Source organism: Eulemur rufifrons, chromosome 19 (assembly GCF_041146395.1).
Source record: "Eulemur rufifrons isolate Redbay chromosome 19, OSU_ERuf_1, whole genome shotgun sequence".
Lineage (NCBI taxonomy): Eukaryota > Metazoa > Chordata > Mammalia > Primates > Lemuridae > Eulemur > Eulemur rufifrons.
Genome location: NC_091001.1, coordinates 44,038,227 through 44,062,195, shown reverse-complemented (window position 1 = coordinate 44,062,195; position 23,969 = coordinate 44,038,227). Strand labels below are relative to the sequence as shown.

Genomic DNA, 23,969 nt, shown 5'->3' with positions numbered 1-23,969 from the left:
AAGCGTGCAAAGCGTGAGAAGCGCCTCACCAAAGTAGCTTGGTCCTGATCCCCGCAGGAGGTGGTACCCAGGGGTGGGACGCAGGAGTCAGGCCCCCGTGCTCAGCTCGGCACGCCCGCAGCGCGCCCTCAGTGCGGTTGAGGGTGGTGTCCCTGGGGCTCCGGCCCGGTCCCCTGGGGCTGGGGGCGGGGCTGCCTGTGGCCGGAGCTCCTCCCTCTTCAGCCCCCGGCTCCCCTGCTCTTAACCCGCGCGCGGGGGCGTCCAGGCCACTGGGCTCCGCGGAGCAAGCCAGACATCAGTGCGGAGCCGGAGCCGTGCGCGTCCTGTCCCGAGGCCGACGCCAGCTCGCCGGCATGGCCCCTGCAGCGGCGTCGGGTGGCAGCACCCTGCCCAGTGGCTTCTCGGTCTTCACCACCTTCCCCGACTTGCTCTTCGTCCTTGAGTTTGTGAGTGGCTCTCGCGCCCCGCGCCCTAGCGGGGGAAGGGACGGGATGGGCTGAATCGCGCGCTTTAGTAGGGGCTGTCCCGGCTGGATCCGCAAGCAGCGCTGGTCCTGGGAGCCTTGGTGTAGCAGGGACAGGGTGAGGGGGCTACCACTGGAAAGTCCCCTCCCCTTGTCCCCTTCTAGACCAACAAATTGGGAGAAACAATCTCCAGGACTACGGTGGAAAAACCAAATTCGCAACCCGGGTCAGAAGTTGGAAGCGGGCCAGGCAGGGGCCATTCTTTGCGCGCCGGGTCCTAAACTGCGCGTAAAGGGACCCACTTCGCACGCGGCAGCGCAAAGAAAGCTCATCCCCGCGCTCTGCCCCTGTCAGAGGGCGGTGTCCTTGTAGCAGTGCCGGCTTTTCCAGGGAGAGGATTTCGTTTAAGAAAAAAAAAAATCAGCAAAAGAAACCTTAAAATCATTAGAAACCTCACTATTACTAACTGAGGTTTGGAGATGGGACTGAACTGAATCGGGATTATTCTCTTACGGCCTTTTAAAGTTTCTGGCGAGTGAAATCTATTTGCGACAAATTTGATCTGAAAATAAGAAAATAGAGGCCATCGTTTGGTCCACCGCGGGATTTCTGTCCTGTGCGTGGGGCGGGGGGATATGGGGAGGCTGGAGAGAGCTGTGGGCTGTGCCTCGCTTGACCTTGAGCTGTCCGGAGACCTACGCACCTGCAGTCGGCCGCCTTGCGCCCCTGCCTGTGGCTGTGGGAAAGCGCTTCCTACTGTGGGCTCCTCATAAAGTGCTTACTGTGTCTTCAGCTGTCAGAACTTCCTCAGCCTCAACTCCCCAGGGGCCACTGGCCCTTGCCTGGGAGGAATGTGCTTTATTTTATTTACTCTGTGGGTGTGGTGTGTGCAGCTGCAGGGATATCTTTTCCTGTGCCCCCACCGCAGAAGCAAAGGCATGGAGAGTTGGTTGGGAAAGAAGGTGCTGGAACCTGACTGTTTAAAAACTGGACCCCAGGTTCTTATTGACTGATTGCAGCGGGGAGGGTGTGAACACAAAAGGGAGCAGGCTCTGTCATCCCTGAAGGGCGTGGGGGAAGGGGCAAAGAAAGCCAAGGTTCCTGGTAGCAGGGGTATCATTGAACCTGTGGTAAGAATTGAGTTGAGCCCAAACCTGGTTGTATCCAGTGACTTTCTTGATAGCCAGAATCAAAGAAGTGACATTTAGAAGAACTCATGCACACCAATGAGCCCAGCCCCACCATTGGTAGCTAGGGACCCCCAGGCCCAGAGTGGGGAGGGCTTGCCCAAGGGCAGTCAGCTCGCCAACCAACTCTCCTGCCTTTCCACGGTCCTCCCATGTTCCAGGTCACCAGGTAAAAACCTGGAACAGTGACCAGCTGAATGCATTTGACACAAGTACTTGGCAGATGCAGGAACCCTCCCCAGGGCTGGCTTATACCCCAGAGCACCCACTGGATTGTTCTTTTCCCCAAAGACTCATCATGGTCCCTCTCTTTATCATCTCTTAGCCCATGTTTGTCCAAGGTTGCATTCCTGAAAATGATCATAGTGTCCACAACCTCTGGATAAGTAATGGGTGGTTCCTTCAGAGGCGTTATGCAGAGGTATTTACAAAGGTAGTTTTGTGACCAAAGAGATGATGTCTAATGGTGAGATGTGATGGAGCAGAGAAGTTTTGAGGCAACAAAGCTCTTCTTAATGTCTGTTAAATTGCCCTGAGTGACTTATCTTGCCTTTGTAGCTGTTTGGGGAGCATTATAACAAGATTCATGACGGAGTGTGTTAGTTGGGCTTTGGGCTTCTGCAGAAGGCTCTCGTGCACCTCCTTCCTCTTGCCCTTGGGAGAGCTGGGCTCAGGTGGTGCACTCTCAGCCGAGAGAAGGAGTGCCCCTGAGGATAGGAACAGCCCAGCCAGGCAGGGTGATCTGACCTGTGGGGGAGGGGAAGGCAGGCTCCCACCCAACCCACCGGCCCCACAGAGAGAGGTAGCATGTGGGAAACCTGTGAAATACCAATTAGTGGAAACTTACTCTTCCAGTGCCTTGTTGTGACCTGCAGTAGGAGGGGCTTCCTAAAGAAATAGTTCCCCCCTGTAGGAAACACTTCCCTCTCAGCTATCTTAGAAGTTGTTTCTCCTCTGCCTCAGCTCTGTTCCCCGTCCCCTCTCCCCACTTCCTAGGAGACCGGAATGCTAAGGAGTTGCCTTCTCCAGAAATCTTCCTTCCCCTCTATGTCGGTGCGGGCTCACAGGTACCTGGGAGAGGACAAAGTCCTTCAGGTTTTCCTCTGAATGGACTGTAAATATGAAGGTGTGAGTTTTGATATATGGAGGGAATGGGGGATTAAAGGGTTCAAGGAGACACTGGCCATCCCTGGGAGGGTTTTTTAAAATTAAGAAATATTACCACTCAACAACAAAAAGGCAAACAACCCAATTAGAAAATGGACAAAGGACTTGAACAGACCTTTCTCCAAAGAAGATACACAAATGGCCAAGAAACATATGAAAAGATGTTCAACAACATTAGTCATTAGGAAAATGAAATCAAAACCACAAAGAGATACCACTTCACACCCATTAGGATGGTTATTTTACCCCCCCAAAAAATGGAAAATAACAAATATTGGCCAGGATGTGGAGAAATTGAAACCCTTGTACGTTGCTGGTGGGAATGTGAAATGGAAAACAGTTTGGTGGTTCCTCAAAAAATTACTCTATGACCCAGCCATTCCACCCCTGGGTATATAACCAAAGGATTCAAAGCAGGGACTCAAGTGCATGTACATGCAGTTCCAGCAGCACCATTCACAATAACCAACAGGTGGAAACAGCCCAAATGTCCACGGTGATGAGCTGCATAAACAAAATGTGATATATCCATATAATGGAATATTAATCAACCATAGAAAGAAATGAAGTACCGATCTATGCCACCAAGTTGTTAAACTTTGAAAACTCTCTGTTAAGTGAAAGTAGCCAGACACAAAAGGTTACATATTGTATGATTCCATTTATATAAAATATCCAGAATAGGTAAATCTGTAGAGACAGGACACAAACTGGTGGTTTGCCAGCAATTGAGGGGAGGGGGAAATGAGGAGTGATTGCTTAATCGGTATGGGGTTTCCTTTTGGAGTAACAAAAATGTTTTGAAATTAGATAGAGGTGGTGGTTGCACAACACCATGAATGTACTGACTGCCACTGAACTGGTTAAAAATGGCTGGTTTTATGATTTGTAAATTCACCTCAATTTAAAAAAACAAAAAAATTAAGAAATATTTCAATTACTACAGAAGCATACATATAATATTTTAACAGACATCCACATAATTATTGCCCAACTTTGTCAAATCTTAATATTTTGCCTTATTTGGTTTTTATAGTAAGGAATTAAGGCTTCTCAGATGGCATTTCAGCCCCCTGGACACCTTTCTGTTATCTTACTCTCTCTCTCCTCCTTCCATCCTCAGAGCCATCTGTAGGCTGAATGTGGTGTCCATCACTCCCAAGAACAATTTAGGCTGTTACTGTGCACATAACCATGGACTACACATGGCATTGTTTTACATGTTGTCACACTTTCTGAAAATAGTGTCATACTGTACATATCCTTTTGCAACATGCTCTCTAGGCAACATTATGCTTTGAGATTTAGACATGCTGACGTGTTTATCCATTCTTCCCTTAATAGACATTTTGGCTATTTCCAATTTGCTACCTTGAGCTATTGCAGATAGCATTTCCAAGAACATGCTCCTATTTGCCTCTGTAGTTACATGGTGGAATTTTCTCCCAGAAACACATGGAGGATTTGACTTGCTGGTTCATAGGGATGACATTTTCATTTTCCCAGATGTTACCACTTTGCTGTCCAAAAGGGTTATTCCAATTTACACACCCCAGGAATGGATTCACTGAGAAGCTGATGAAGTTTAATTAAGTTCAAGATCCCTCACTTACTCAGGCCCCTTCCAAGACCCTGCTTAATTTGTATCCTTTCATAAAGAAGGTCCCCAAATTGTATAAGCTTCAGGCTAATTCTGACTTTCCCTGGCTCCCACCAGCAGCGTATGAAAGTCACCATTGTTCCTCATCACTTGGTAGTGTCAGACTTTATAATTTTCTGCTAATCCAATGGGTGTGAAATGCCTGATTATTTTTTAAATCTGTAGCCCAGTGAGTTGTTGATGACTCACAGTTCAGATTCCCATGCCTGACCTCCCAGTGGCCTGGGAGGTACAGATGGCCAAGGCCAACAGGGTGGAACTCCACTGCACTTCCACGGCAGGGGAACTGCCCACTGGAGCAGGCGAGGATGGCGACTCAGGGTGAGGCATAGCAGCTCACCTTGGCCCATCACCCCTATCCCAGAGCTCCTGACTTCTGAAAGCTGCAGGGTCTCCACAGGCAGAGGAAGGCAGGTACCTTTCTGAGCACCCTATAGCCACAGAGGCTGTACTGCTATTGCAGGTGGTGGGATCACAGGTGCACCCCTATATAGTCCTGGGACGAAATGTCCAATGCTGTCCTCTCCCCCAACAACTCAACCCAGGGCTTTACTTCTGGCCTGTTATGCTGCAAAAAGTGCCCACCCAGTGAGGAACCTTTCCTTTTGGAGCCAGTCTCTGTCTCCTTCTGTTCCTCCTCCTCCCTTCTAAGCCAGAGGCTTCATGACACTTGGCCACCATTCACAGAAGAGGAGGTCCACATGCCTCAATGTGGACAAGACCTCCAGGGACAACTCCTCCCATGGAGTGCAAGGAGAGATCCCTCTGCTCTTTCAAGACTTGTGAAGGAAGTGCCTGAAAACAGGTGATGAGATCATTAACCAGACTCCCTCCTCCCTGGCCTGCAAAGGAGGTGGGGTCACCAAAGAATGGTTGGGAATTAAGAGAGACAATACTTATGGCTTAAGAGAGACAATGCCTTGGACCAGCATGTGCTGGGAAGGCCACCCACCCTCCAGGGGTGGGGCCCCTCCTCTGTGCCTCAAGAGCATGGGAGACAAAGAGGAGTAGTGTCATATTTGGGGGTGAGGTGGGGTCGGTGAGCCACCTGGAATTGGTTTGCAGTTTTGACTCTTACAATGAACTGGACATAGTGATTACTAAAATGACACCTCTCTGTGACCCAAAGTGACTAGATTTTTTTTATTTAAGAGCAACTAGACACATCTTGGAACCTGCCCTAGAGTTTTACCCAGCTGGGGAAGGGCTGCCCACACAGAGCCGGGATTGGGCTGTTAAAGCAGTTTTGTGTTGGGTGGGCCACGCTCTGGCTGCACTGGGAAGGGAGTGTGAGAACTCCTAGAAGACAAGAAGTGTAGAATCATGGAAACCTAATTTTCAGAGCTGAGAGGAAACAGGCTCAGAGAGAGAGTGGCTTGCCCAGGTCACTCCAGGGTCCCGGGAGCACTTCTTGCACTGATAGCAGGTCACCCAAACACCCACTCTAAGGGACCCTGAGTAGGCAGTCCTGCCTACCTGGCAGCCCTGGGCAGGCTTGGGTCCTTTCTTTCCCCCACAGAACGAAGGGGCTGCTCAGAGCCACTGGGCAGCCCACACCCGCTGAGCCTCCTTGTAAAAAACACACCCTGCAGGTTCTGAGTCACTAGGTCCAGGGAGGGTCTAAGAATCTGCATTTGATAAGCACTGCACACCCTCCACTGATTCAGTGAGATCTGGAGTGGTCATCTGTAGGTCAGGCCACCCCCTTGACGTTTTCACGGGGGACAGAATGGTGGGAACAAGTTCCCAGTGACAGGCCGGGGCAAGGAGCCAGGTGCTCTAAGATTCTTACGGGTTCAGGTCAGGGACCTCCTCTGTTCCTGGAGAAATTTTCCTGCTGCCCCAGCCGGGAACCTCCCCAGCAGTCGCCAGCCGCCAGGGAGTGGGGCTGGCCCTCCCTGGCCAGCATCGGACGGTGGCTGAGTTGGTCTTCCCTGGCTGTGTCTACCAGCTCCTGACCCTGTCCCCTCCTGTGGCCACTTACAGAGGGGTACTGCCTGATACTGCCCGGGATTTTCTCCTTTCCTCCTCTCCAGAGGAAAGAGAAGTATTTCAGGTAGAGGTCTCTCAGGGGTTTGGTGGAATTGAGAAGTGACTTTTCCGGTTTTTCTTTTTTTTTTTTTTTTTTTTTGAGACAGAGTCTCACTCTGTTGCCCAGGCTAGAGTGAGTGCCGTGGCGTTAGCCTAGCTCACAGCAACCTCAAACTCCTGAGCTCAAGCGATCCTCCTGTCTCAGCCTCCCGAGTAGCTGGGACTACAGGCATGTGCCACCATGCCCGGCTAATTTTTTCTATATATATTTTTAGCTGTCCATATAATTTCTTTCTATTTTTAGTAGAGATGGGGTCTCGCTCTTGCTCAGGCTGGTCTCGAACTCCTGAGCTCAAACGATCCGCCCACCTCGGCCTCCCAGAGTGCTAGGATTACAGGCGTGAGCCACCGCGCCCGGCCACTTTTCCGGTTTTTCAAGCCCCAGAGGCCTGCTTTGATCAGGATGCAGTGACTGGAGCTGTTCTCTGGAAGCTGCTAAGTGTGGTGATGGGGCTCAGTTCTGCAGGGTTGTCATACATGCATCATCGCAACCGAGTTCTATTTTAAAAGTTTGCCTTTTAGCTTTTCATAAGTAACTCCCCCACCTCACGGAGATGGGGGAATGCCAGGGGAGGTAAAAAAGTGCCCTCTCTACCCATAAGCTTTCAGGAGAGAGTAGGAGGACCAGGGAGAGCTCACGCTCAGGTTGGCCAGGAACAGAAGCTGACTGTTTGCACCTGCACCCACCACGCCAGCCGGCCAGCGAGAGAGCCCAGGCCAGTTCTTCGCAGCCTTTGGAGTGGTTGCCTTTGTTCTGGGGCCAGGACACAGTCCCTGAGAGAAGGAGCTGGGGGAGGGGACTGGGCCACCTGGGGTCTGCCTTGCCCTGGGATGGAGCCAGCCAGTCTGGAACTAGATGGGGGCTGGGGCTGACTCATTATAGATTCAGTGCGGAGCCCCCCGCCCCCAGCTTTCTAGCACGAGGGGCTGGTTAGGTTGCACCCCTGACCTGAGCTGGTCTAGTCACAGTCCAGTCACAGACCCTGGACACGGTGCTTTGGACCAACAGTCACCAGGCGCTGGTAGGATACCCCAGCAGGTGTTCCCTTCTGGTTCTGATGGACGTAGTAGGGTCAGTGAGTGTTGGCACCCCTTGTTCTTGAAGCAGGAATGCCATGGGGTGTGTGGCCAACTCCTTCTCACGGGTTTCCAATTGTCCCCAGGAACATGGAACATGGAGCAGGCCCCTGGCAATCTGTAATCCTGGGGACTCCAAATTGCCCTCTACACTCTGGTGGAAAGCGTTGGCTCCCAGCTGGCTCCTGGCTGGGCACCAGCAGCACAACTATTTCCTAGGGTCATAAATGTACTGGCATTCTGTGGCTTCTCTGCCGATCCTGCCTCTTTCATAGCTAATGTTCTACCTGGCTGAGTCAAAACAACCCCAGTGCTGAATCGTTTTAATGCCCCAAGGCCTTGGGGCCTGAGCAAAATATGTAGGAAATTAAAGGAAAGCCTTGTCAGCAGCCATAACACATCGATATACACCAGTGGGAAGAGAAAGGCCCAGGGCGACATGGCCAGTCTCAGAGGACCTGAAATTCCAGGCCAGAGCCTCAGATTCCTGTGACAATGCAGGGAGGGGAAGGCGGCAGGAAGAGAAGTGAAGTCCCGGATCCAACTTTGAGAGGGGTGGGCACTCCAGGGACAGGGCAAATGGGGAAGGACAGAGGGTGACATGCCCTGGCTTGCTAGTGGTTGGGGCGGGGTCTCCATGGTGGGCCAGGGGACGGGAACTGCCGGCCTGTGTCTGCGGAAGAGCGATGACATCTTTCAGTGTTTGATCTTTCTCTTGTGTACGGGTCGTAAACACAAGCACTGCCATTCTTTTCCTCTGAAGGAACAGGGCCTATTGAGAGGCTGGCCCCGTGGAGGCGGGGGAGGGAGACAGTCCCCACCCCGTCCCCACAGGCCCTCAGCAGCCTCCTTTGCAGCTCTCCCGGCTCAGCGGGAAGGCTCACGGGCTACGCCCTCTCCCCATGGTAATATTCTCATGGCCATTTCCAAAGCCCACCCTAGACGTGAGGGTGTGGGGTTCATGGTAAACTGCTGGGGGGACACCATGGGTAACCACCACACCCATGGAAGCCCAGACCAGGGCCCGTGTGGGCTTATCAGAGCCGGCCCCCAGCAGCCGTGGGAATGCGGGCAGGCAACGGCGCCTCAGCTTCTGCGTCAGTAAAATGGGGGTGTAGCAGCACCTACCTCAAGGATTGCTGTGAGGATTAAGTAAATGTGACACACAAAAAGTTCTTAAAATTCTGTACGCATAGGTACTGCTCAATAGCTATTAGGCGTGGTTCAAAAACCACACCTAATGGTAACGAACCTTCACCTAATGTTAGTGAACCGGCTCTGAGATCAACTGGCCAATCTGTGCCAACGGTGGCAAGCGGGGAGGAGGTCCTCAGACCCTACCCTCACCACCTGTGCCTTAGGTGCCCTCCTATACCGTCCTCAGGGCTGGGGTGAGTGAGATTTGGGATTGTGCTGGGCTATTGGGGGCACACTTGACTTGTCCCTGGGGTCACCGAGTCCTGCACAGACACCACCATCTTGGGGCCTTCCCCGTGGCTCTTCTGTCACTGAGAAGGAACAACTGAGGGTCCAAGGTTGTTGTGTCCCCTGCTAGGAGCTGCCCCTGGCCAGAGGCTGTGGTGGCAGCCCTGTCCTGCCTTCTGCCGTGGCGGCAGGGTGCTTCTCGCCCAGCCAGCCTGCTGCCGGGACAAGGTGACACAAATTGCTGCATCTGCCCGCAGGTGTAGCAGCCAGTTAGCAGCGAGCCTGGATTAAACCTTTCAAAAGTGATTTGTCATCTGTGTCAGTGTGTCTGCTGTCTGGAAGGGCACTGGTTCAGGGAGGGGCAGCCTCTGGCACAAAAGTGTGCCCTCACCTCCCCCAGCCTCCATCCTACCCGGAAGCCACTTGGCAGGCAGGGCACAGTTGGATTAAGGGGCCTGGCAGGGAGGGAACCACCCAGCTTGTGTGTCTTAGGACTCTTTCTAAAGCCAGCCACAGAGCTTCCGCATCTCCACGTGTGGTGCGGCGCGTGGGAATGCCTGTGTCGGAGGCGGCCCCTCAGGCCCGGGCTTAACCGTCACCTCCACCTGGAAGCCCACCCTGATAGCCCCCTCTGTGGCACTCAGCACACGCCCTGCAGGCTCTTCCTTGTCTGTCTCATGCCTACGCCCCAAGTGTGCCCACATCCCTGGCACAGACCAGGTACCCTGAAATATTCATTCTCAGCAAGCGCTGGTAGGAAAGGGGTTGGTGCCGTGTCTCCCACCTGGCTCGCATTTATGAATCACAAGATGAGTCCTTGACCTCAAGGACAGACAGAGGGTGAAGCTGACAATGACCACCACTTCCCAAGAGACCCTGGGGATTCCCATTCCCTGGGACCCTCAAGAGAAGCACCGAGCCCTGGATGGGCGGTTTCTTCTCACCTTTTGCAGGTATGCACCTGTTTTGTCTGTTTGCTCACATTACTAACCTACTTGGTGACTCCCATCAAGACCTTTTGTTTTTCCTGCATTTAAGCCACTCCTGGCTGGCCTAGCGTTTCCACAGATTTTGTCTCTGACGGGTGGCTTACCTGGTATTTTTCATGGAACCTCCTGGTTTCCGTTTATCCTGCTGAGTAAACCAGGGGTATAGGTGTGGTAGGTGAAATTTTCCATCCAGACGAGGACATGCCTGTCGGAAAGGCCCTAGATTTGTGGACCTGAGAGGAGTTTTCACTTATTGAGGAACTAGGGACCGTCCTCTACCTGGCGAGGGAGCCGTAGATTAAGTCAGCAGTCATTTCGTCGTGCCGGTGGCAGGTGCTGCGGGAGAGAAGGCTTCCCGGGACTGGAGGGTGGGTGGGATCGCAGGCCCGAACAGGGTGCTCTGCCCAGTCCACACTCGCCTTGTGAATATCATCTACGGCCTGAACTCAGCCCTCCTCTCTTTGAATCCCAAGTCTCCATCCCTTCTTCACAAACAGACCCAAGGCCCCCTGAGTCCCGGTCTTGCCTTCGGATTAGATAAAGGGACACTGTCTACGCCTACTTGCGGGGGGATGATGGCATGGTAGGTCCACCTGGGAGGAAGAAGCCCGCTGAAGAAGGGGTCAGGAGGGGAGAGCGACTGGCATGGGTAAACTGAGTCAGGCGGCCCACACACCACTCCTGGTGTTCACCTGGGGAGTAGCCCCAGAGGCCAGACTCCCAACAAGCTGCCTTTTCAGCTGGCAGAGGGGGAGAGAGTCGCCACACAGAGGCTCTTCTGACCCCTTCTCCCGACCCCTCCCCATAGGGTCAGACGGGGATCCTGTGAGAATTACTGGGTGCTGTCCCTATCCTGTGTGACATTTTTAGCCAGTCACCCCCGCTGGGACCCTGATACTTTCTCCAGGGCCTGAATCTACCCCTGACCCAGAGCGGCTCCAATGAGACGCCTGTTAAGTGCATGAAAGAATGAACCCGTGAGTGAGACAAGGAAGCTGCCCTCTGACTCGATGGAGCTGGGCTCCCCCTACAAGAACCAGAGAACCCTGCTGTGTTTGCTTCCTCACCTCTCAGACCCGTTCTCTGAAGGGAAGAGCCAGGGGACCTTGGGGAGGACTTCAGCACTTAGGGGTCTTGGATCTTCACACCCCGCACTCCCGCTCTGCATATTCATTCTCCCGCCACCTGGTGCTTGGCGACCTCTTGACTTCACCCTAGTGTCAAAGCCTGTTTGTCCTATGGTGCCATTTCCCTCCTCTGCAGTGGCTCACCCTTAACCCACCCCTACCTACACCTGCACGCACACACACGTGCATGTGCACACATGCACACGTGCCTATCCGCATGCACACACATGCACATATACACACAGAAGCACACTTCTACACATGCTTATATACACATACAGATAGGCACACACACACCCAGGCACACACACATATACGTACCCACACGGGAAAATGCCCCCCACCCTCTGTCTAGCTCACAGAACGATTAACTGTTTTAGTCAATCACCCTTTAGAGCTGGACAGAGATTGCTGAGCCTCTCCTGGGCACACAGCTGTACACTGGTCAGATCATTTACACACGATGTCCTCGTGGCGTTGCGATAACCCTGGCTGCTAAACAGTTCAGTGAGTGAGGATATTGGCAGCAACACGCGATGGGCTTGCTGTTCCTGGAGGCCTTGGGAGAGCGCCAAAGGGGTGGGGGCTTGCAGCCCTCCCAGCAGACAGGCGTGAGTCTGTGTGTGCCCCTCATCCGGCGAGGACATCTTTTCTTTTCTTTGCTGGGGAGGTGATTTTTGCCACTTGACCCGAGTGGCAGGATGGCTTGGCATTTGGGGCACAGCCTATGTTCTGTGGCCAGTTTCCTTTACATCTCACGAATTCAGGACACAAACTCCTGTGTCCATATGCCTTCAAGGGTGCAGCCACATGCTCCGAGCTGTTGGGATTTCTGATGCTGGGCTCCAGGGGCCACGCCACCAGGTGTGTAGGTGGAAAGCCCTGCGTGGGAAGACCTCTTTGGCTCACGTCTGGATGTGTTATTGGAAGAATTCCTGCTGGTGGATACCCTTACCAAGTAAAATGGAGCCCCAGAAAAATATGCAGAGAATTTGAGCAAGCACTCTGCCTTGACCTCGGATGCCCAAGTCCTGGGGCAGAAACACTGGGATTGTAGATGAAGAGTTCTTTCAGCCACATGCAATGGAAACTCCAGACGAATCTCAAGAATGTGCCAGAGAATTCCTTTTCCCTCGTTCATGACCAAGGCTCATTGTTTGAAGGAAGTCTTTCTCAAATCTTTATGCCCTTTGTGTTTCCTTCTGCAGAGGCGGACACATTTTTCTCAACTTTTGATTTCTGGGAGACTGTAGGTTTTTCTCTTTTTGATGCTTTTGAGGTTATTTTTAAACTCTGGCTCTCAACAAGTTTTGGAGTGGATAATTGTACATACTGAGATCATAGACCACTGGAATTTCCAAATGGTTACAGGTGAGACTTGGCTTCATCTTACGATGACTGTGATAGCAAGCGCCCCTAGTGGTGGCCGTGTGCCAGCACTCTGCACATATAACTCATTTCATAATTGCTGTTCTTGTCACTGTTCGGGTGAGGGAATAGAGATGTTAAATAACTTGCCCAGGGACAGCAGGTCACCCAGCTAGTGAGTGACAGAACTAGCTTCAAACTTGCTAACTCTGACTCTAAAGCCTACTACGTAACCAACCTAGCCTGCCTTCCACGGATTAATTCAGAAAGAAAAAGTGAGAACCCTCTCTGATCTCACACAAGAGCTCCTTGGAAAACTATTTCCTGAGGGAGTTTTTTCACAAAACTTGTTTGATTGGATGGATGTGAGCACTTTGGAAACCTTTTGTCCAGTTCTATACGTTATCCCTGGTTCTTTGAGAATCTCAGCTCTTCTCAGCACCCCAAAGTGGACTGAATCAAAGATGGTGGCCTCCAGCCACGACACACCCATTCACAGACAACGAGGCTGTGTCCTGGCATTTAAAGGACAGCCAAAGACCAGCTGGTCTCGTCTCATGTTCAAGGAAAGACAGGGATCAAAGCTTGGGGAGAGGAGAGGAGAGGAAAGGAAGCTTTAGGGTGACGTTGCACACTGAGAGGCCAGGCAGGAGCGGGAGAGGAGTACTCAGCGGGCGTCGCAGGAAAGCTGGGCATTTGAGATAGGAGCCATTTCCTCTTCTGTTTGACATGCTTGTGCTACCAGAAGATCATCCACAGTCTTATGTCATGAAAACACTTTACAAGACCTTTGGCAAAGAGCCTGGGATGTCTGTTTCTTGTCCTGTAACTCTCTTTCCAGTTGAATCAGACTCTGGGCATGAGTCCTGGGCATTGGTGTTCTTTTTAAAGGTGACTTAACGTATAGTCAGGGTTGAAAACAATAGTGTTGACCCAGCCCCCCACTCCATTTCCAACTTGGGGCTCTGGGATTCAGACAGAGAGCTCAGTGGATGTGGCCCTCGGACCACCCAACCTGGAGACGTTTGTCTGAGACCACCCTGCCAGCTGCACCATCTCTGTTACGATGGACAGTGGCCGGGTGCAGGGGGCGTGGTGAGAAGTCTGGCCTATTGCAGAGATACACAGACATGAATAACGTTTTCAGAGTAATTGCCTCTGAGCATTTGCCGCCTGGAGGCTGGAAACCACCTAGAGTTTTCTTGATGAAAGGAAATGCTTGAACCCTCACCTATCCTCTTGCTCTTGACAAATATTTGGCCAGTGGGGTGCTGAGGCCAGGCTGGAGCGATTGCCTGATGCCCAGGAGTGCCTTATCTCAGTGGGTGCGGGTGCTGGGTTGCTCTCTGTTTGCTCTTCGTACGCTTAGAAGGTGGAGTGGGGTGGGAACTGGCTTTGGTGCCCGTGATTCACACTGAATCTCAGCTCTCCTTGGAGCGGGGCATGAAGGCTCACTCTCCCGTGAGTCCCATCTCCTGCCACTCCTTGACCCCACCTCGTGCCCAGCTCCCTGGCCTTCGGAAGCCCTTGTGGTTGCTTCAGCATCCTCTGGGCTTGGCATAGGCCCTTTCCTCCCCCTGGAGGGCCACTCCCTGACCCTTTGGCCTGGTTAACCAGTTAAGTCCACCACTCCCTTCGAGACTCAACTGAAGCCACACACAGTCCACGCTTTGCCCCTCGGGGCTGGTTGTCAGCCTGCATTGTAACTGGCTGCTCGGCCTCCCATCCCTGGGTGTTGAGTAGTGCTGGGCATGGTGCCAGACGCTTCACACTCACAGCCACAGTCTCAGCCAGTTCACACCAGCCCACAGCATGGGGAGACATCTGCCAATTTACAGGCGAGGAAGCCAGGCCGAGAGGCTGAGTCCCTCCTGCAGCCTCCTGCAGCAAATTCGGCCCCCTGAGGATGCCCTACAGGAGCTGGCAGGAGAGGAGGGAGCCTTCACCCATCACTGCTGTCACAGCTGCCACCGTGCCCCGTACTAGAGTCTCACAGTGGCCCACAGCTCTTCTACAGGGAAGACTGGAGCAAAGGGCCATGCTCCAAAGGGAGGGGGCACAACTCCGTGGCAAAGCTGGAACGGGAAGCTGTTTCCGTTGCACAGACATCTGGCTGGGAAAATAATCTCTCCTTGCTCAGCCTTGCCTTTTTCTCCTACTGCTCCTGGTCCTCTCAGAGTGGCTCTGCACTGTCCCCAGCACCCTCCAAGATGGCCCATGGCTCCTTCCCGCAGCACAGCCACCCTGCACTCCTCCCTGGGCACTCCCGGGCAGGGCTGTGCGGGGGAAGGCCCACTTCCCCCTCCTGGGAGCAAAACCCTGTGCTGAGGATATTACCTTCACATGACCTGTCACCTAAAACATGTTTCTGGGACAGAGGAGGACTGGTGGCACCCTTCCTGTAAGAACATCCCTGGGAACTGGGGTTCCTCAGCTCTTTCTGGCTTGGAGGCTCCAGAGAGATGAGACACACTCCCCAGGCCCCCCAAATGGTGGAAGACAGGGTGGGCCATTGTGGGGGCTATGACAGTAGAGATATTTTGTAAAAGTCCCCTTGAGAGAGAATTTCTCACCTTGAGGACATTATGCTAAAGGAAAGAAAGAAATTAGTCACAAAGTCCATATATTATACGGTTCCATTTGTGTGCAAGTTCAGAATAGGGAAATCGACAGAGACAGAAAGTAGATTAGTTGCCTGGCGAGGGCAGGGGGGCAGTAGCTGATGGGACTTCCTTCCGAGGTGATGAAAATGCCCGAAGATTGACTGTGGCAATGGTCGCATGTATCTGTGAATATACTAAAAACCATTCAATCACACACTTTCAGTGGGTGAATTGTATGGTTTATGAATTATATCTCATTAAAGCTGTTTAGAAAAGAAAAAGAATTCCTCCCCACTATCTCACTATGAAACCTTCTGCTATAGAGAACCCATACAAAGAAAAAAAAAGTCAGCTGAATTTTTTAAAGGACCCATTCGCAAGGCGATGCCCCCAGAGGCAGGGTGGGACACTGTGGACAGGGGCCTGTCATAAACTGCAGGAATCTGCATGACAGTGTGTGCATGGGAGGGAGAGGGAGAGAGAATGCATTTTCCAGGGATCCAGAACACAGAAAAGCACACCCCAAACAGGTCGGAGTCTGGCTTAACCTAGAGCCCAGGCAGCGGCTGCGTGCAGCAGGTGGAGTCTGTAGGAGACTCTAGCAGGCCTCAGTGCACCGGCCTCACCCCAACTCTGCCTTGTTTCTCCTGCCCTCGCTTCCTAACCATGGGTCCCATCTCAAGCCACATGGGGAGAATGGCGCAGAAAAAGGTATAGTGAGCCAACTCTGCGGACCAGCAACCAAGGCCACGTGCTCAGATTTTGCCATTTCTAGGTGCCGCCTGTGCATCAGTTTACCTCCTATGTATTAATATTTTACAGTTAATGTATTTCCCAAAATAACAGCATCACTGCATAAACATAGAAACAATGTCACTACCCAGCTCACATTTGCCTGACTGTACTCTAAAAGATCCCAGACACCTGGCTCCACTCTGAGCACTTCTTGCCTTAGAAAAACCAAAGAGGGTGAAGGAGGGAATCATTTCCTCACTGTGGCATTCGGTGGTCTTCAATGCCATGCCCAATGGTCACCCACAAGTGCCTCCGGCCCACCAGATCCCACTGGGATTCCATCATGGAGTTCCTTCCCGCCCTGTGCAACCCAAGCCGCCCCTTTGGGGTTTGGCTCACAAGCAGCTGCAGTGTAGGCACACCCAGCTACCAGGAGACCAAAGGCCAGTTAGCTAACTTGGGCACTGTGCATGGTCGGGCAGGTCCTCCCAGTGTCCCCCACCAGGGAGGCAGCTGTGTGCAAGGCAGACCTCACTCCCATTACCACCTGTTCAGAGGAAGCACCATTTCATCACTAAAAAAACACACTTGTGTTTGTGCCAAGTGCTGCAGAGACATGCAGGACTCCCTGGGAGCATATGAACAAGGGACCCACTCAGACTGGTCGTCCTTGGATGGTCAGGAAGGGACCAGGCAAAGGACGCTTAGGAGAGGGGTGTCCCTCCCTCTGCCGGCTGGACAGACATACCTAATCTATCCTTCTGTTTCTCCATGCCACACCCTCCTGCCTCCACCAAAAGTCCTGCTCAGCCATCAAGGGGCTCGTGTCACTTTGTTGGTGCCTGTTATGGAAAAAGCCAAGTAATCCGTTTGATCTTAAACACAACTGTGCATGAAATCTACACGCACATCTTATTCTGCGGTGGTCTGAGGATTTTTATTTAATTGATTTTGCTCCGGTTCTCACAAGGTGTACGGTGTGTCCCACTGGCTCTGTCACATGCCTCAGGCAACTTAGGATCCATCAATCAGCAGAGGACGTCACATGTTCTAATCAGAGATGCCCCTATCCCATGCACTAGCCACAACCTGGTTTCGATGAATCCAGACTCTTCGTGCACTGATTTTTCTACAAAAGTGTGATTCTCTCCTGATGCTTCTCAGCCAAGGGCTCAGAGAACACCTGTGGAGAAAGCGGCAGCTCTTACTCAGCAGGTGGGCGGCAGCAGGTCCAGGGAGATGGGGTCAAGGTATCATGTGAGTTCACACCCCAGGGGACTTGAGATGGGGAGGGCAGCCCTGTCCTCAGCCTCAGATGCTCAGAAGATGGTGTCAAGCTCTGTAGCACCTCAGAGACCTTTGGCTGCAAAGCCACCTCCACAGATGCCCAGCCCGCTCCAAGCCCAGCCCTTATTTGGGTGGGGACAGGTGGAGGGGGCTGAGCTGATTTCCCACAGGGTGAAGAGGAGGGGGAGGAGGAGTACAGAAAACCCCAGCCAGGGTCTGTGTTGCGTGTCCACGGCGAGGAGTGTGACTGTGCCATTGAGGGCTGTCACTGGCCCCTGCATCTGTCCTTGTGCTCTTCTTCAAAACGTGGGGCTCACTGACCCTGGCACATCAACTGGGGTGGCTTCTGGATAACCACAGGGGTGAACTTCCCTCATGCCTGTCCTTGGCCATCTGAGGAGACAGCTGACCTGGGCCCTCTCCACCCCAACGCCAACTCCGACAGAGCATTTCTTGGACTTAAGGATATAGGGGTCACATCTCAAGAAATGAATAAAAGCAAGAAGAAAGAAAATACTAATGACATAGTGTGGCTAATTCGTTTGGCCAAGTAAAAACCAAAAGAATCTGCTAGTTGCCACCATTGCATTAAAAAACTGCTATTTTAATATCCAAGCAGGTAGGAAGGACAGAATCTCAGAAGCCCTTCCAATACTGCACGACATAAGTCTTTCTTGAAATGATAATTTACTCAACTTCCACGTGCCTCAGTTTCCCCATTTGACAAATGAATCAGTACTTTGCTCATAGGGTTATTGTGAGAATTAACTGAGTTAGTATTTTTGAAGTGCTTAGGACCATGCCTGGCATATAAGTGTGCTATAAGTGTTTGTTAAATAAAAAATTAAAATTGTGTTTAAAATATGAATAAAATCAAGCCCACAGGGGATCGAAGAGGCTGAGGTTGGGGCCCCAGCCAAGGGCCTGGGGGGATGAAAGATTCATTTGCCGTGGTGACAGTGCCTGCCCTGTTCTCTTTGCCTCCCTCCTGTGCTTCTGCACCCCGGGGCCCAGTGTGACCACTGGGTCTGGGCCCTTCCTGGACTTGGGCTCCCCTCTGGCTGGACACTCACCCCTGCCCTCTCTCCTGCAGGTCTTCGGGGGCCTGGTGTGGATCCTGATCGCCTCCTCCCTGGTGCCCATCCCCCTGGTCCAGGGCTGGGTGATGTTCGTGTCTGTGTTCTGCTTCGTGGCCACCACCACCCTGCTCATCCTGTACATAATTGGCGCCCACGGCGGGGAGACTTCCTGGGTCACTCTGGTGAGTCCCAGCCCAGGCTGTCTGGGGGGGCAGGGGAGGGGCGGCGTGGACCCTGGCCCTGGGTGGCTGGCCCTCCCGGTGCTGGGTGAGGCCGCCCCACAGACATCTCCCTGCCGCGTTCCAAGGCGGAACTGGCCTCGCAGAGGTGGAGGCAGAGCCTGAGGCCTCTGCTGCTGGTTCTCACTGGGCCTGCCCCTCGTGCTCCCGCTCGACTGCCTTTTCACGCATACCCAGCTGCCCACCCCCTCCCCACACCCCCCGCACCTGCCAGGTGCCCACTGGCACGTCCCATCATCCAGAAGGGCTGTTGTCCCCAGGGCATCAGGGCCCTGGTGCTGACTGAGGCTTCCGCTCCTGGCGGTCAGGCCACGTTAGTGCCCAGCTCCTCAGCCACGGCCCGCCTGTGTCAGTTCTGCTTGGACGCCTGTGAAAGGGTCAAACCCACACGTGGGACACCTGCCCACTGCCTGCTACAGAGGCCTGGGGGCCGTTCAGTTGAGCCTCCCACTGGGACTTTTGAAATCACTTCTGAATCTCAACCACACAAAACTTGCTTCAGTACTTTTTTGCTTTTAAATATATCAGGAGCCAAAAAACCCAAAAGCAACAAAACAAAACAAACAAAAAAAACAATGGAAACAGCCTGAGCCTCTCTCACCCAGCACTGGTCAGTGAGGCCACACCCAAGCCAGACTGTGGCCACACACGACACTTCCCAGGTGCAGAGCCAGCTTCTCCCTGTGGACGTCCCCGGCTGCCGGGCGGCGCTGGGTGAAGAACCTCTGTGAGGACAGAGGCTGGGAGGGGGACGCAATTCAAAGGCAGTGGCGGGAGACAAGGAAGGGGCCGTAGCCATGCGATGGGGGGTCCAGGGACCTGCTGGGCCCACAGCTGCCCCTGTCCCTGCACCTGGGCAGGTGCATCTCTTTCTCCTGACCTCACCGACACCCTGTCTGACCTGCAGGACGCAGCCTACCACTGCATCGCTGCCTTGTTTTACCTCAGCGCCTCGGTCCTGGAAGCCCTGGCCACCATCTACATGCAGGATGGCTTCACCTTCAAATACTACCACGAAAACATCTCTGCTGTGGTGAGTCCAGCCACCCGCGGCAGAGGGTCTGCACAGAAGGATGCCCAAGCCCTCCCTCTTTCTTTGGTTCACTAACTTTTGAGGGAAGTCAAACCTCCCGTCCTTTCTGAAGCAACGGAGCCCCCGAGAATGGAAGTGACATGCCCAAGTCTCCCTTAGTCTGGGCAGGGCTGTGCTGCTCAGCCCTGGGTGGGTCATTCAGATGATGACCGCTGAGCGCCTGGCACTGTCAGAGCACTCTGTGACAATCCTATTTAACCTTCATGACAACCTTTCAATATAGGGTTATTAGACCCATTTCGGAGCTGGAGAAGCAAGGCATAGACAGAGTGGGTAACTGAGCCACCATCACCAGTCATTGGTGGCACCAGATGTCAAGGCCAGGGGCTCTGTCCCCCACACTCTTAGCGCCAGTTTGGAGCTGTGAGTCTGGCCTCTTGGACCCCTGGCCCTCCCCGAGTGGTTTTCCACCCAAGCATCTCCCAGGAGCAGGTGCCCTGAGGCCAGGGGTGGATTTTGTTTTTAATGGAGTGGATCAGAATGACGGGGAGTAAGAGAGTTTATTGTTTCATAAAACATTTCAGAGTTGTGCGTGTGTGCCCTTGCAGTATACTAACTCACAATGCCAAATGTGTTTCTAACCATGGGTATTGTTTCAAAAATAAGAAAAAGTTTCAGAAATAGCACTCCTCAGATTTCTAGAAATTGACCTATGATTTATGTGAATCCCAAGGTAGAGCGTGGTGCTAGGTCCCAGGATGCCAGCTCTGGTGGCCCAAAGCTGTGTCACCCTCCTTGTGGAAAGAGTATGGCAGGGGCCGGGAGAAGGCCCACAGGATGGGCATCTCGGGGTGTTGGAAAGGGTTTGGCGAGATGCCTCTTCCGGCTCCCAGGGAGGCACCTGGGAAAAGTTCCTCAAAGCCTCATCTGCCAGTCCCTGTGGGACTGTCCCCTGCCCTGAGAAGTCACATGCTGCCCTTGAGCTCCTAGCCTACAACCACTCCCCTAAACATGGCCCCTCAGGCTCCCTGGCACCCTCTTAGGTGCCCCACAGTGTGGGAACATCTCCCCACAGGGCTGGTTTCTAAACAGTAGCATAGTTCTGCTAGCACCTTGGTGTCCTTCCCTCCCTGGGAGGCTGGTAGCCCACCTCCTTGAGCACCCATCAAATGATGCTGTGTCAGCTCCTCCCCCTCCCAACCGCAGAAGCCTTCTTTCTTAATAGACATCAGCACAGCATTTGAAAACAATTTCCATAAAATCGCTGTGGCCAATGATAGTGAAATGTAGAAGAGATGTGTGGTTAGTGGTCAGCTCCTGATGGAAAGCCCAGAGGGGGTGAATTACTGCCCCTGCCCACTGGGCAGATCTCCAGTTGAGAACCACTGGGCTCTGTCTACTGCACTCAGACTTTCCGCTTTCATTTTTTACCAAAATGCAGCATACACCCAGAGAAGTATGCGGGCTGTGGACAGCTCGATGAATTTTCATAAAGTTAATGGCCCCGTGTAGCCAGCATCTGTGCTAGGAATCATGAAACAGCTCCCAGAAATCCACCACTTGTCCTGTCCCTGTCACTACTCACTGCCCCACCACCACTCAACTTCTGATTCCTAGCACCCAGCTCGGTTTTGCCCACCTTTGAACTTTGTATAAATGGAATTATGTAGTGGATATTCTTTTATGTCTGGCTTCTTTCTCTCAACCTTATGTTTGTGAGATTCATCCACATGGCTGGGTGTAGATGTAGATTTTTTATTCTCATTGTGGTAGAGTGTTCCCTTGTAGGGAAGAGTAGACCAACAGCTATTTATCCATCCCACAATTGATTAGGTCCCACAATTGATTAGGTCCCACATTTTCGTTAGTTGAGTTGGATAAACATGAACATGCCTAGGCAAAGGCAGGAATGTTAGAATCAAAAACCAGAATGTTCTCAGCAGGCTGGTGCACCAGGAAAAAAACCGCCAAGACAAAATATGAACCAGGCTGGATGTCAAGCCATGCCTTTCCTTTCAAAACACCACCTGCATCAGTGCATAGGGGAGAAGGAGTCATCATTACTCAGGATTTAACTCCAGACCCTGCCTAACCACAACATGCCCTTAGATGGTCTTCGGGGTAGCCAGTCTGGGGGATATGGGGGTACAGAAAGGCACCTCAAAAGCTGTCTCGCACACCCTGGCCTTTGGAAGCAGCCAACCTACCCTGAGCCCTGTGGTTCCTAATCAGGACCTATCTCAGAAGCTGAACTTTTCCCTTCTCTCCTTTGTTGGTGGCAGAGCTTCTTTGCTGGGATTAGTGGAAGTGATTGAGGAGAGCTGAAGATTTCTGGAGAAATTTGGAGGTTTCTAGATTTTAGCCATGGTAAACAATCATGGCAGCAGTTTGGGGAAAGGTTTTTGAGGGGCCAAAATATGTCCATTCATGTCCCCCGCTCTAAATGTCTCCAATGGGACAATGAGCTCTGTTTCTGCTCCTGCTGGGGACTGCTGAGGTGCTTCCTGCACCAAAGGTTCTCGCTGGGCCTGGAATTCCCACCTGGTGGGGAGAGGTGCTCTTTGCGGGGCTGCTCACGTGTGTATGACGGCTCCTCTCAGACAGGGTACTCAGGAGTTCCCGGGTGAGTTCTCTTCTGTTTGTTATTAAATAACTTGGTTTACTCATCACCTGGCCAATGAGGGGTAAAGAGTTCACCTGTGCGTGGGTGCAGGGAAAGCAGGCGCGGTGACGGCTGGTGTTTATGGGCATTTTCAAGAGTCACAGAAGCGTGGCCGCCCTACATGTTGTGCCTGGGTGGAAACTCTTGACCCCCACTCAAGTCACAGAACCAGATGCAGATATTGGACTTGGGGCAGGCAAGCCTAGGGGGCAGCCACTCGGAGTAGGGCAGTGGGAGCACACGGTGCCCAGGCGAATACAGCATGTCACAGGCAACCGTTTGTCACATTTCCAGGCTTTTGTTCCCAGAGCCCAAATGGCTGACTGGATGGTCCCAACAGCCAGCCCCCTCAGGAAGCCCCTCCTTTGGACAAAAGCTCAAATCCCTGTCCCTTACTTGCTGTGAAGCCGGGCTCCCTCCACCATGCCTGTGAAATTAAAGGTCCTAGAATAAAATCCCGATAGGGTCTGAGGATCTCCAGGTAGCACAGAGCCAGCAAAACCAGGTAGTCACAACCTCCCAGCAGAGCTGCTGAGACCACCGCTGGGGATGCTGGTCTAGCTGGTGTGGGGGGAGGAAGTTTTCCAGGGAGAGTGGTTAATGCCTGCTGGGATGCTTTCATTGGAGGGGCCTTGGAGGGCCCTGTTTGAAGTCAGCTGACACCAACGTGACACTGTGTGATGACGGATAGTTCTACCTTGCACACAAGTCCCAGAGATCGCTGGGATTCGGGGCACACCGGGCTCAGCAGGAAAGGATGTCTGTGTGAGCAACAGGGAGGAGCTTCGGGGCTGTCCCCCGGACCCCAGGACACAGTGTGGACAGCCGTGCCTCACCCCGTCCCCATGCACTCCCTTTAATGGTCCTTTCTCTTGGTTCCAGGTATTTTCCTACGTAGCCACTCTGCTGTACGTGGTCCACGCGGTGTTTTCCTTAATCCGATGGAAGTCTTCATAAAGCAGCAGCAGAACCTGAGCTGAAAACCCAGACGGTGTTAACTGACTGGTCCACCTTCCAGCATAACTTTTTAGAACACAGAAATGCTCTCGATGGTGGAAAAAAAGAAAAAGAACCCCCCCAAATAGCCATGCTCTGTTTCTGTGGGTGTCACATTTAACTTTCAACTACTGCGCTGTCTTTCTAGGGTCACTTCCTGTTTGCAAAAGGGGGGCTTCCTGTCTGGGGGTGGGACGTGGGAACCGTGATCTGAGAAGGAAACAAAGATCCCCTGCTGACCCCTGGACCGGATCTTGAGAACTGCGCATTGGAGTGTTCCACGGGCTCTTTTGAGCACCCCGTCTTATGGCGTGTTTCTAAGCCTTCGTGATATTCTGGTGTCGTGGGGACTAACATGCACCCAACAGATATTTCCAGATGTCTGTGGTGGAAGATGATAACCCTTTGAAATACTTTATAAAGTGCCTTTATGTTCAGTACTTTTGTGGGGTGTTTGTTGGGTTTGGGTTTTAATTCCCCGGTATCAGGAACACCATCATTTCAGCTTCCAATCCTTTGACTTGACCTGACTCTCAAGAGGCAGCATCAAGTGGCAGCTCAGGTGATGCTGTGTGCCCTGGGCCATCGCACTCTCAGAGCGCGGCACTGGGGGCCCCTCCCTCCCAGCCACGTGCGCCTGGATGGCTTCCCTGTCTCTGGAAACTGGCCAAGCGCCAGCCTGGGGGCCCTCTCCGCTTTCCTACAAGACACTGTGGTCTGTGCCCAGTTAGAATGTCGTTAAGCCAAAAGAAAACAAGATGCAAAAGTTTCCTCTCACGC

At 52.7% G+C, this 23,969-nt stretch overlaps 1 protein-coding gene across 4 annotated transcripts; it reads left to right on the top strand.

The window, feature by feature from the left end:
* The first annotated feature begins 295 nt into the window (after window positions 1-295).
* MAL (mal, T cell differentiation protein) lies at window positions 296-23,609 on the top strand. Of its 4 annotated transcripts, XM_069494737.1 has the most exons (4): window positions 296-446; window positions 18,274-18,441; window positions 19,406-19,531; window positions 23,076-23,609. In XM_069494737.1, the coding sequence occupies exons 1-4, from the start codon at window positions 354-356 to the stop codon at window positions 23,148-23,150; spliced, it is 462 nt and encodes a 153-aa protein (XP_069350838.1). In that variant the 5' UTR covers window positions 296-353; the 3' UTR covers window positions 23,151-23,609. The 4 variants fall into 4 exon arrangements, with proteins under 4 accessions (XP_069350838.1, XP_069350841.1, XP_069350839.1 ...); XM_069494740.1 differs by lacking the exon at window positions 18,274-18,441; XM_069494738.1 differs by lacking the exon at window positions 19,406-19,531.
* The last annotated feature ends 360 nt before the right edge of the window (window positions 23,610-23,969 follow it).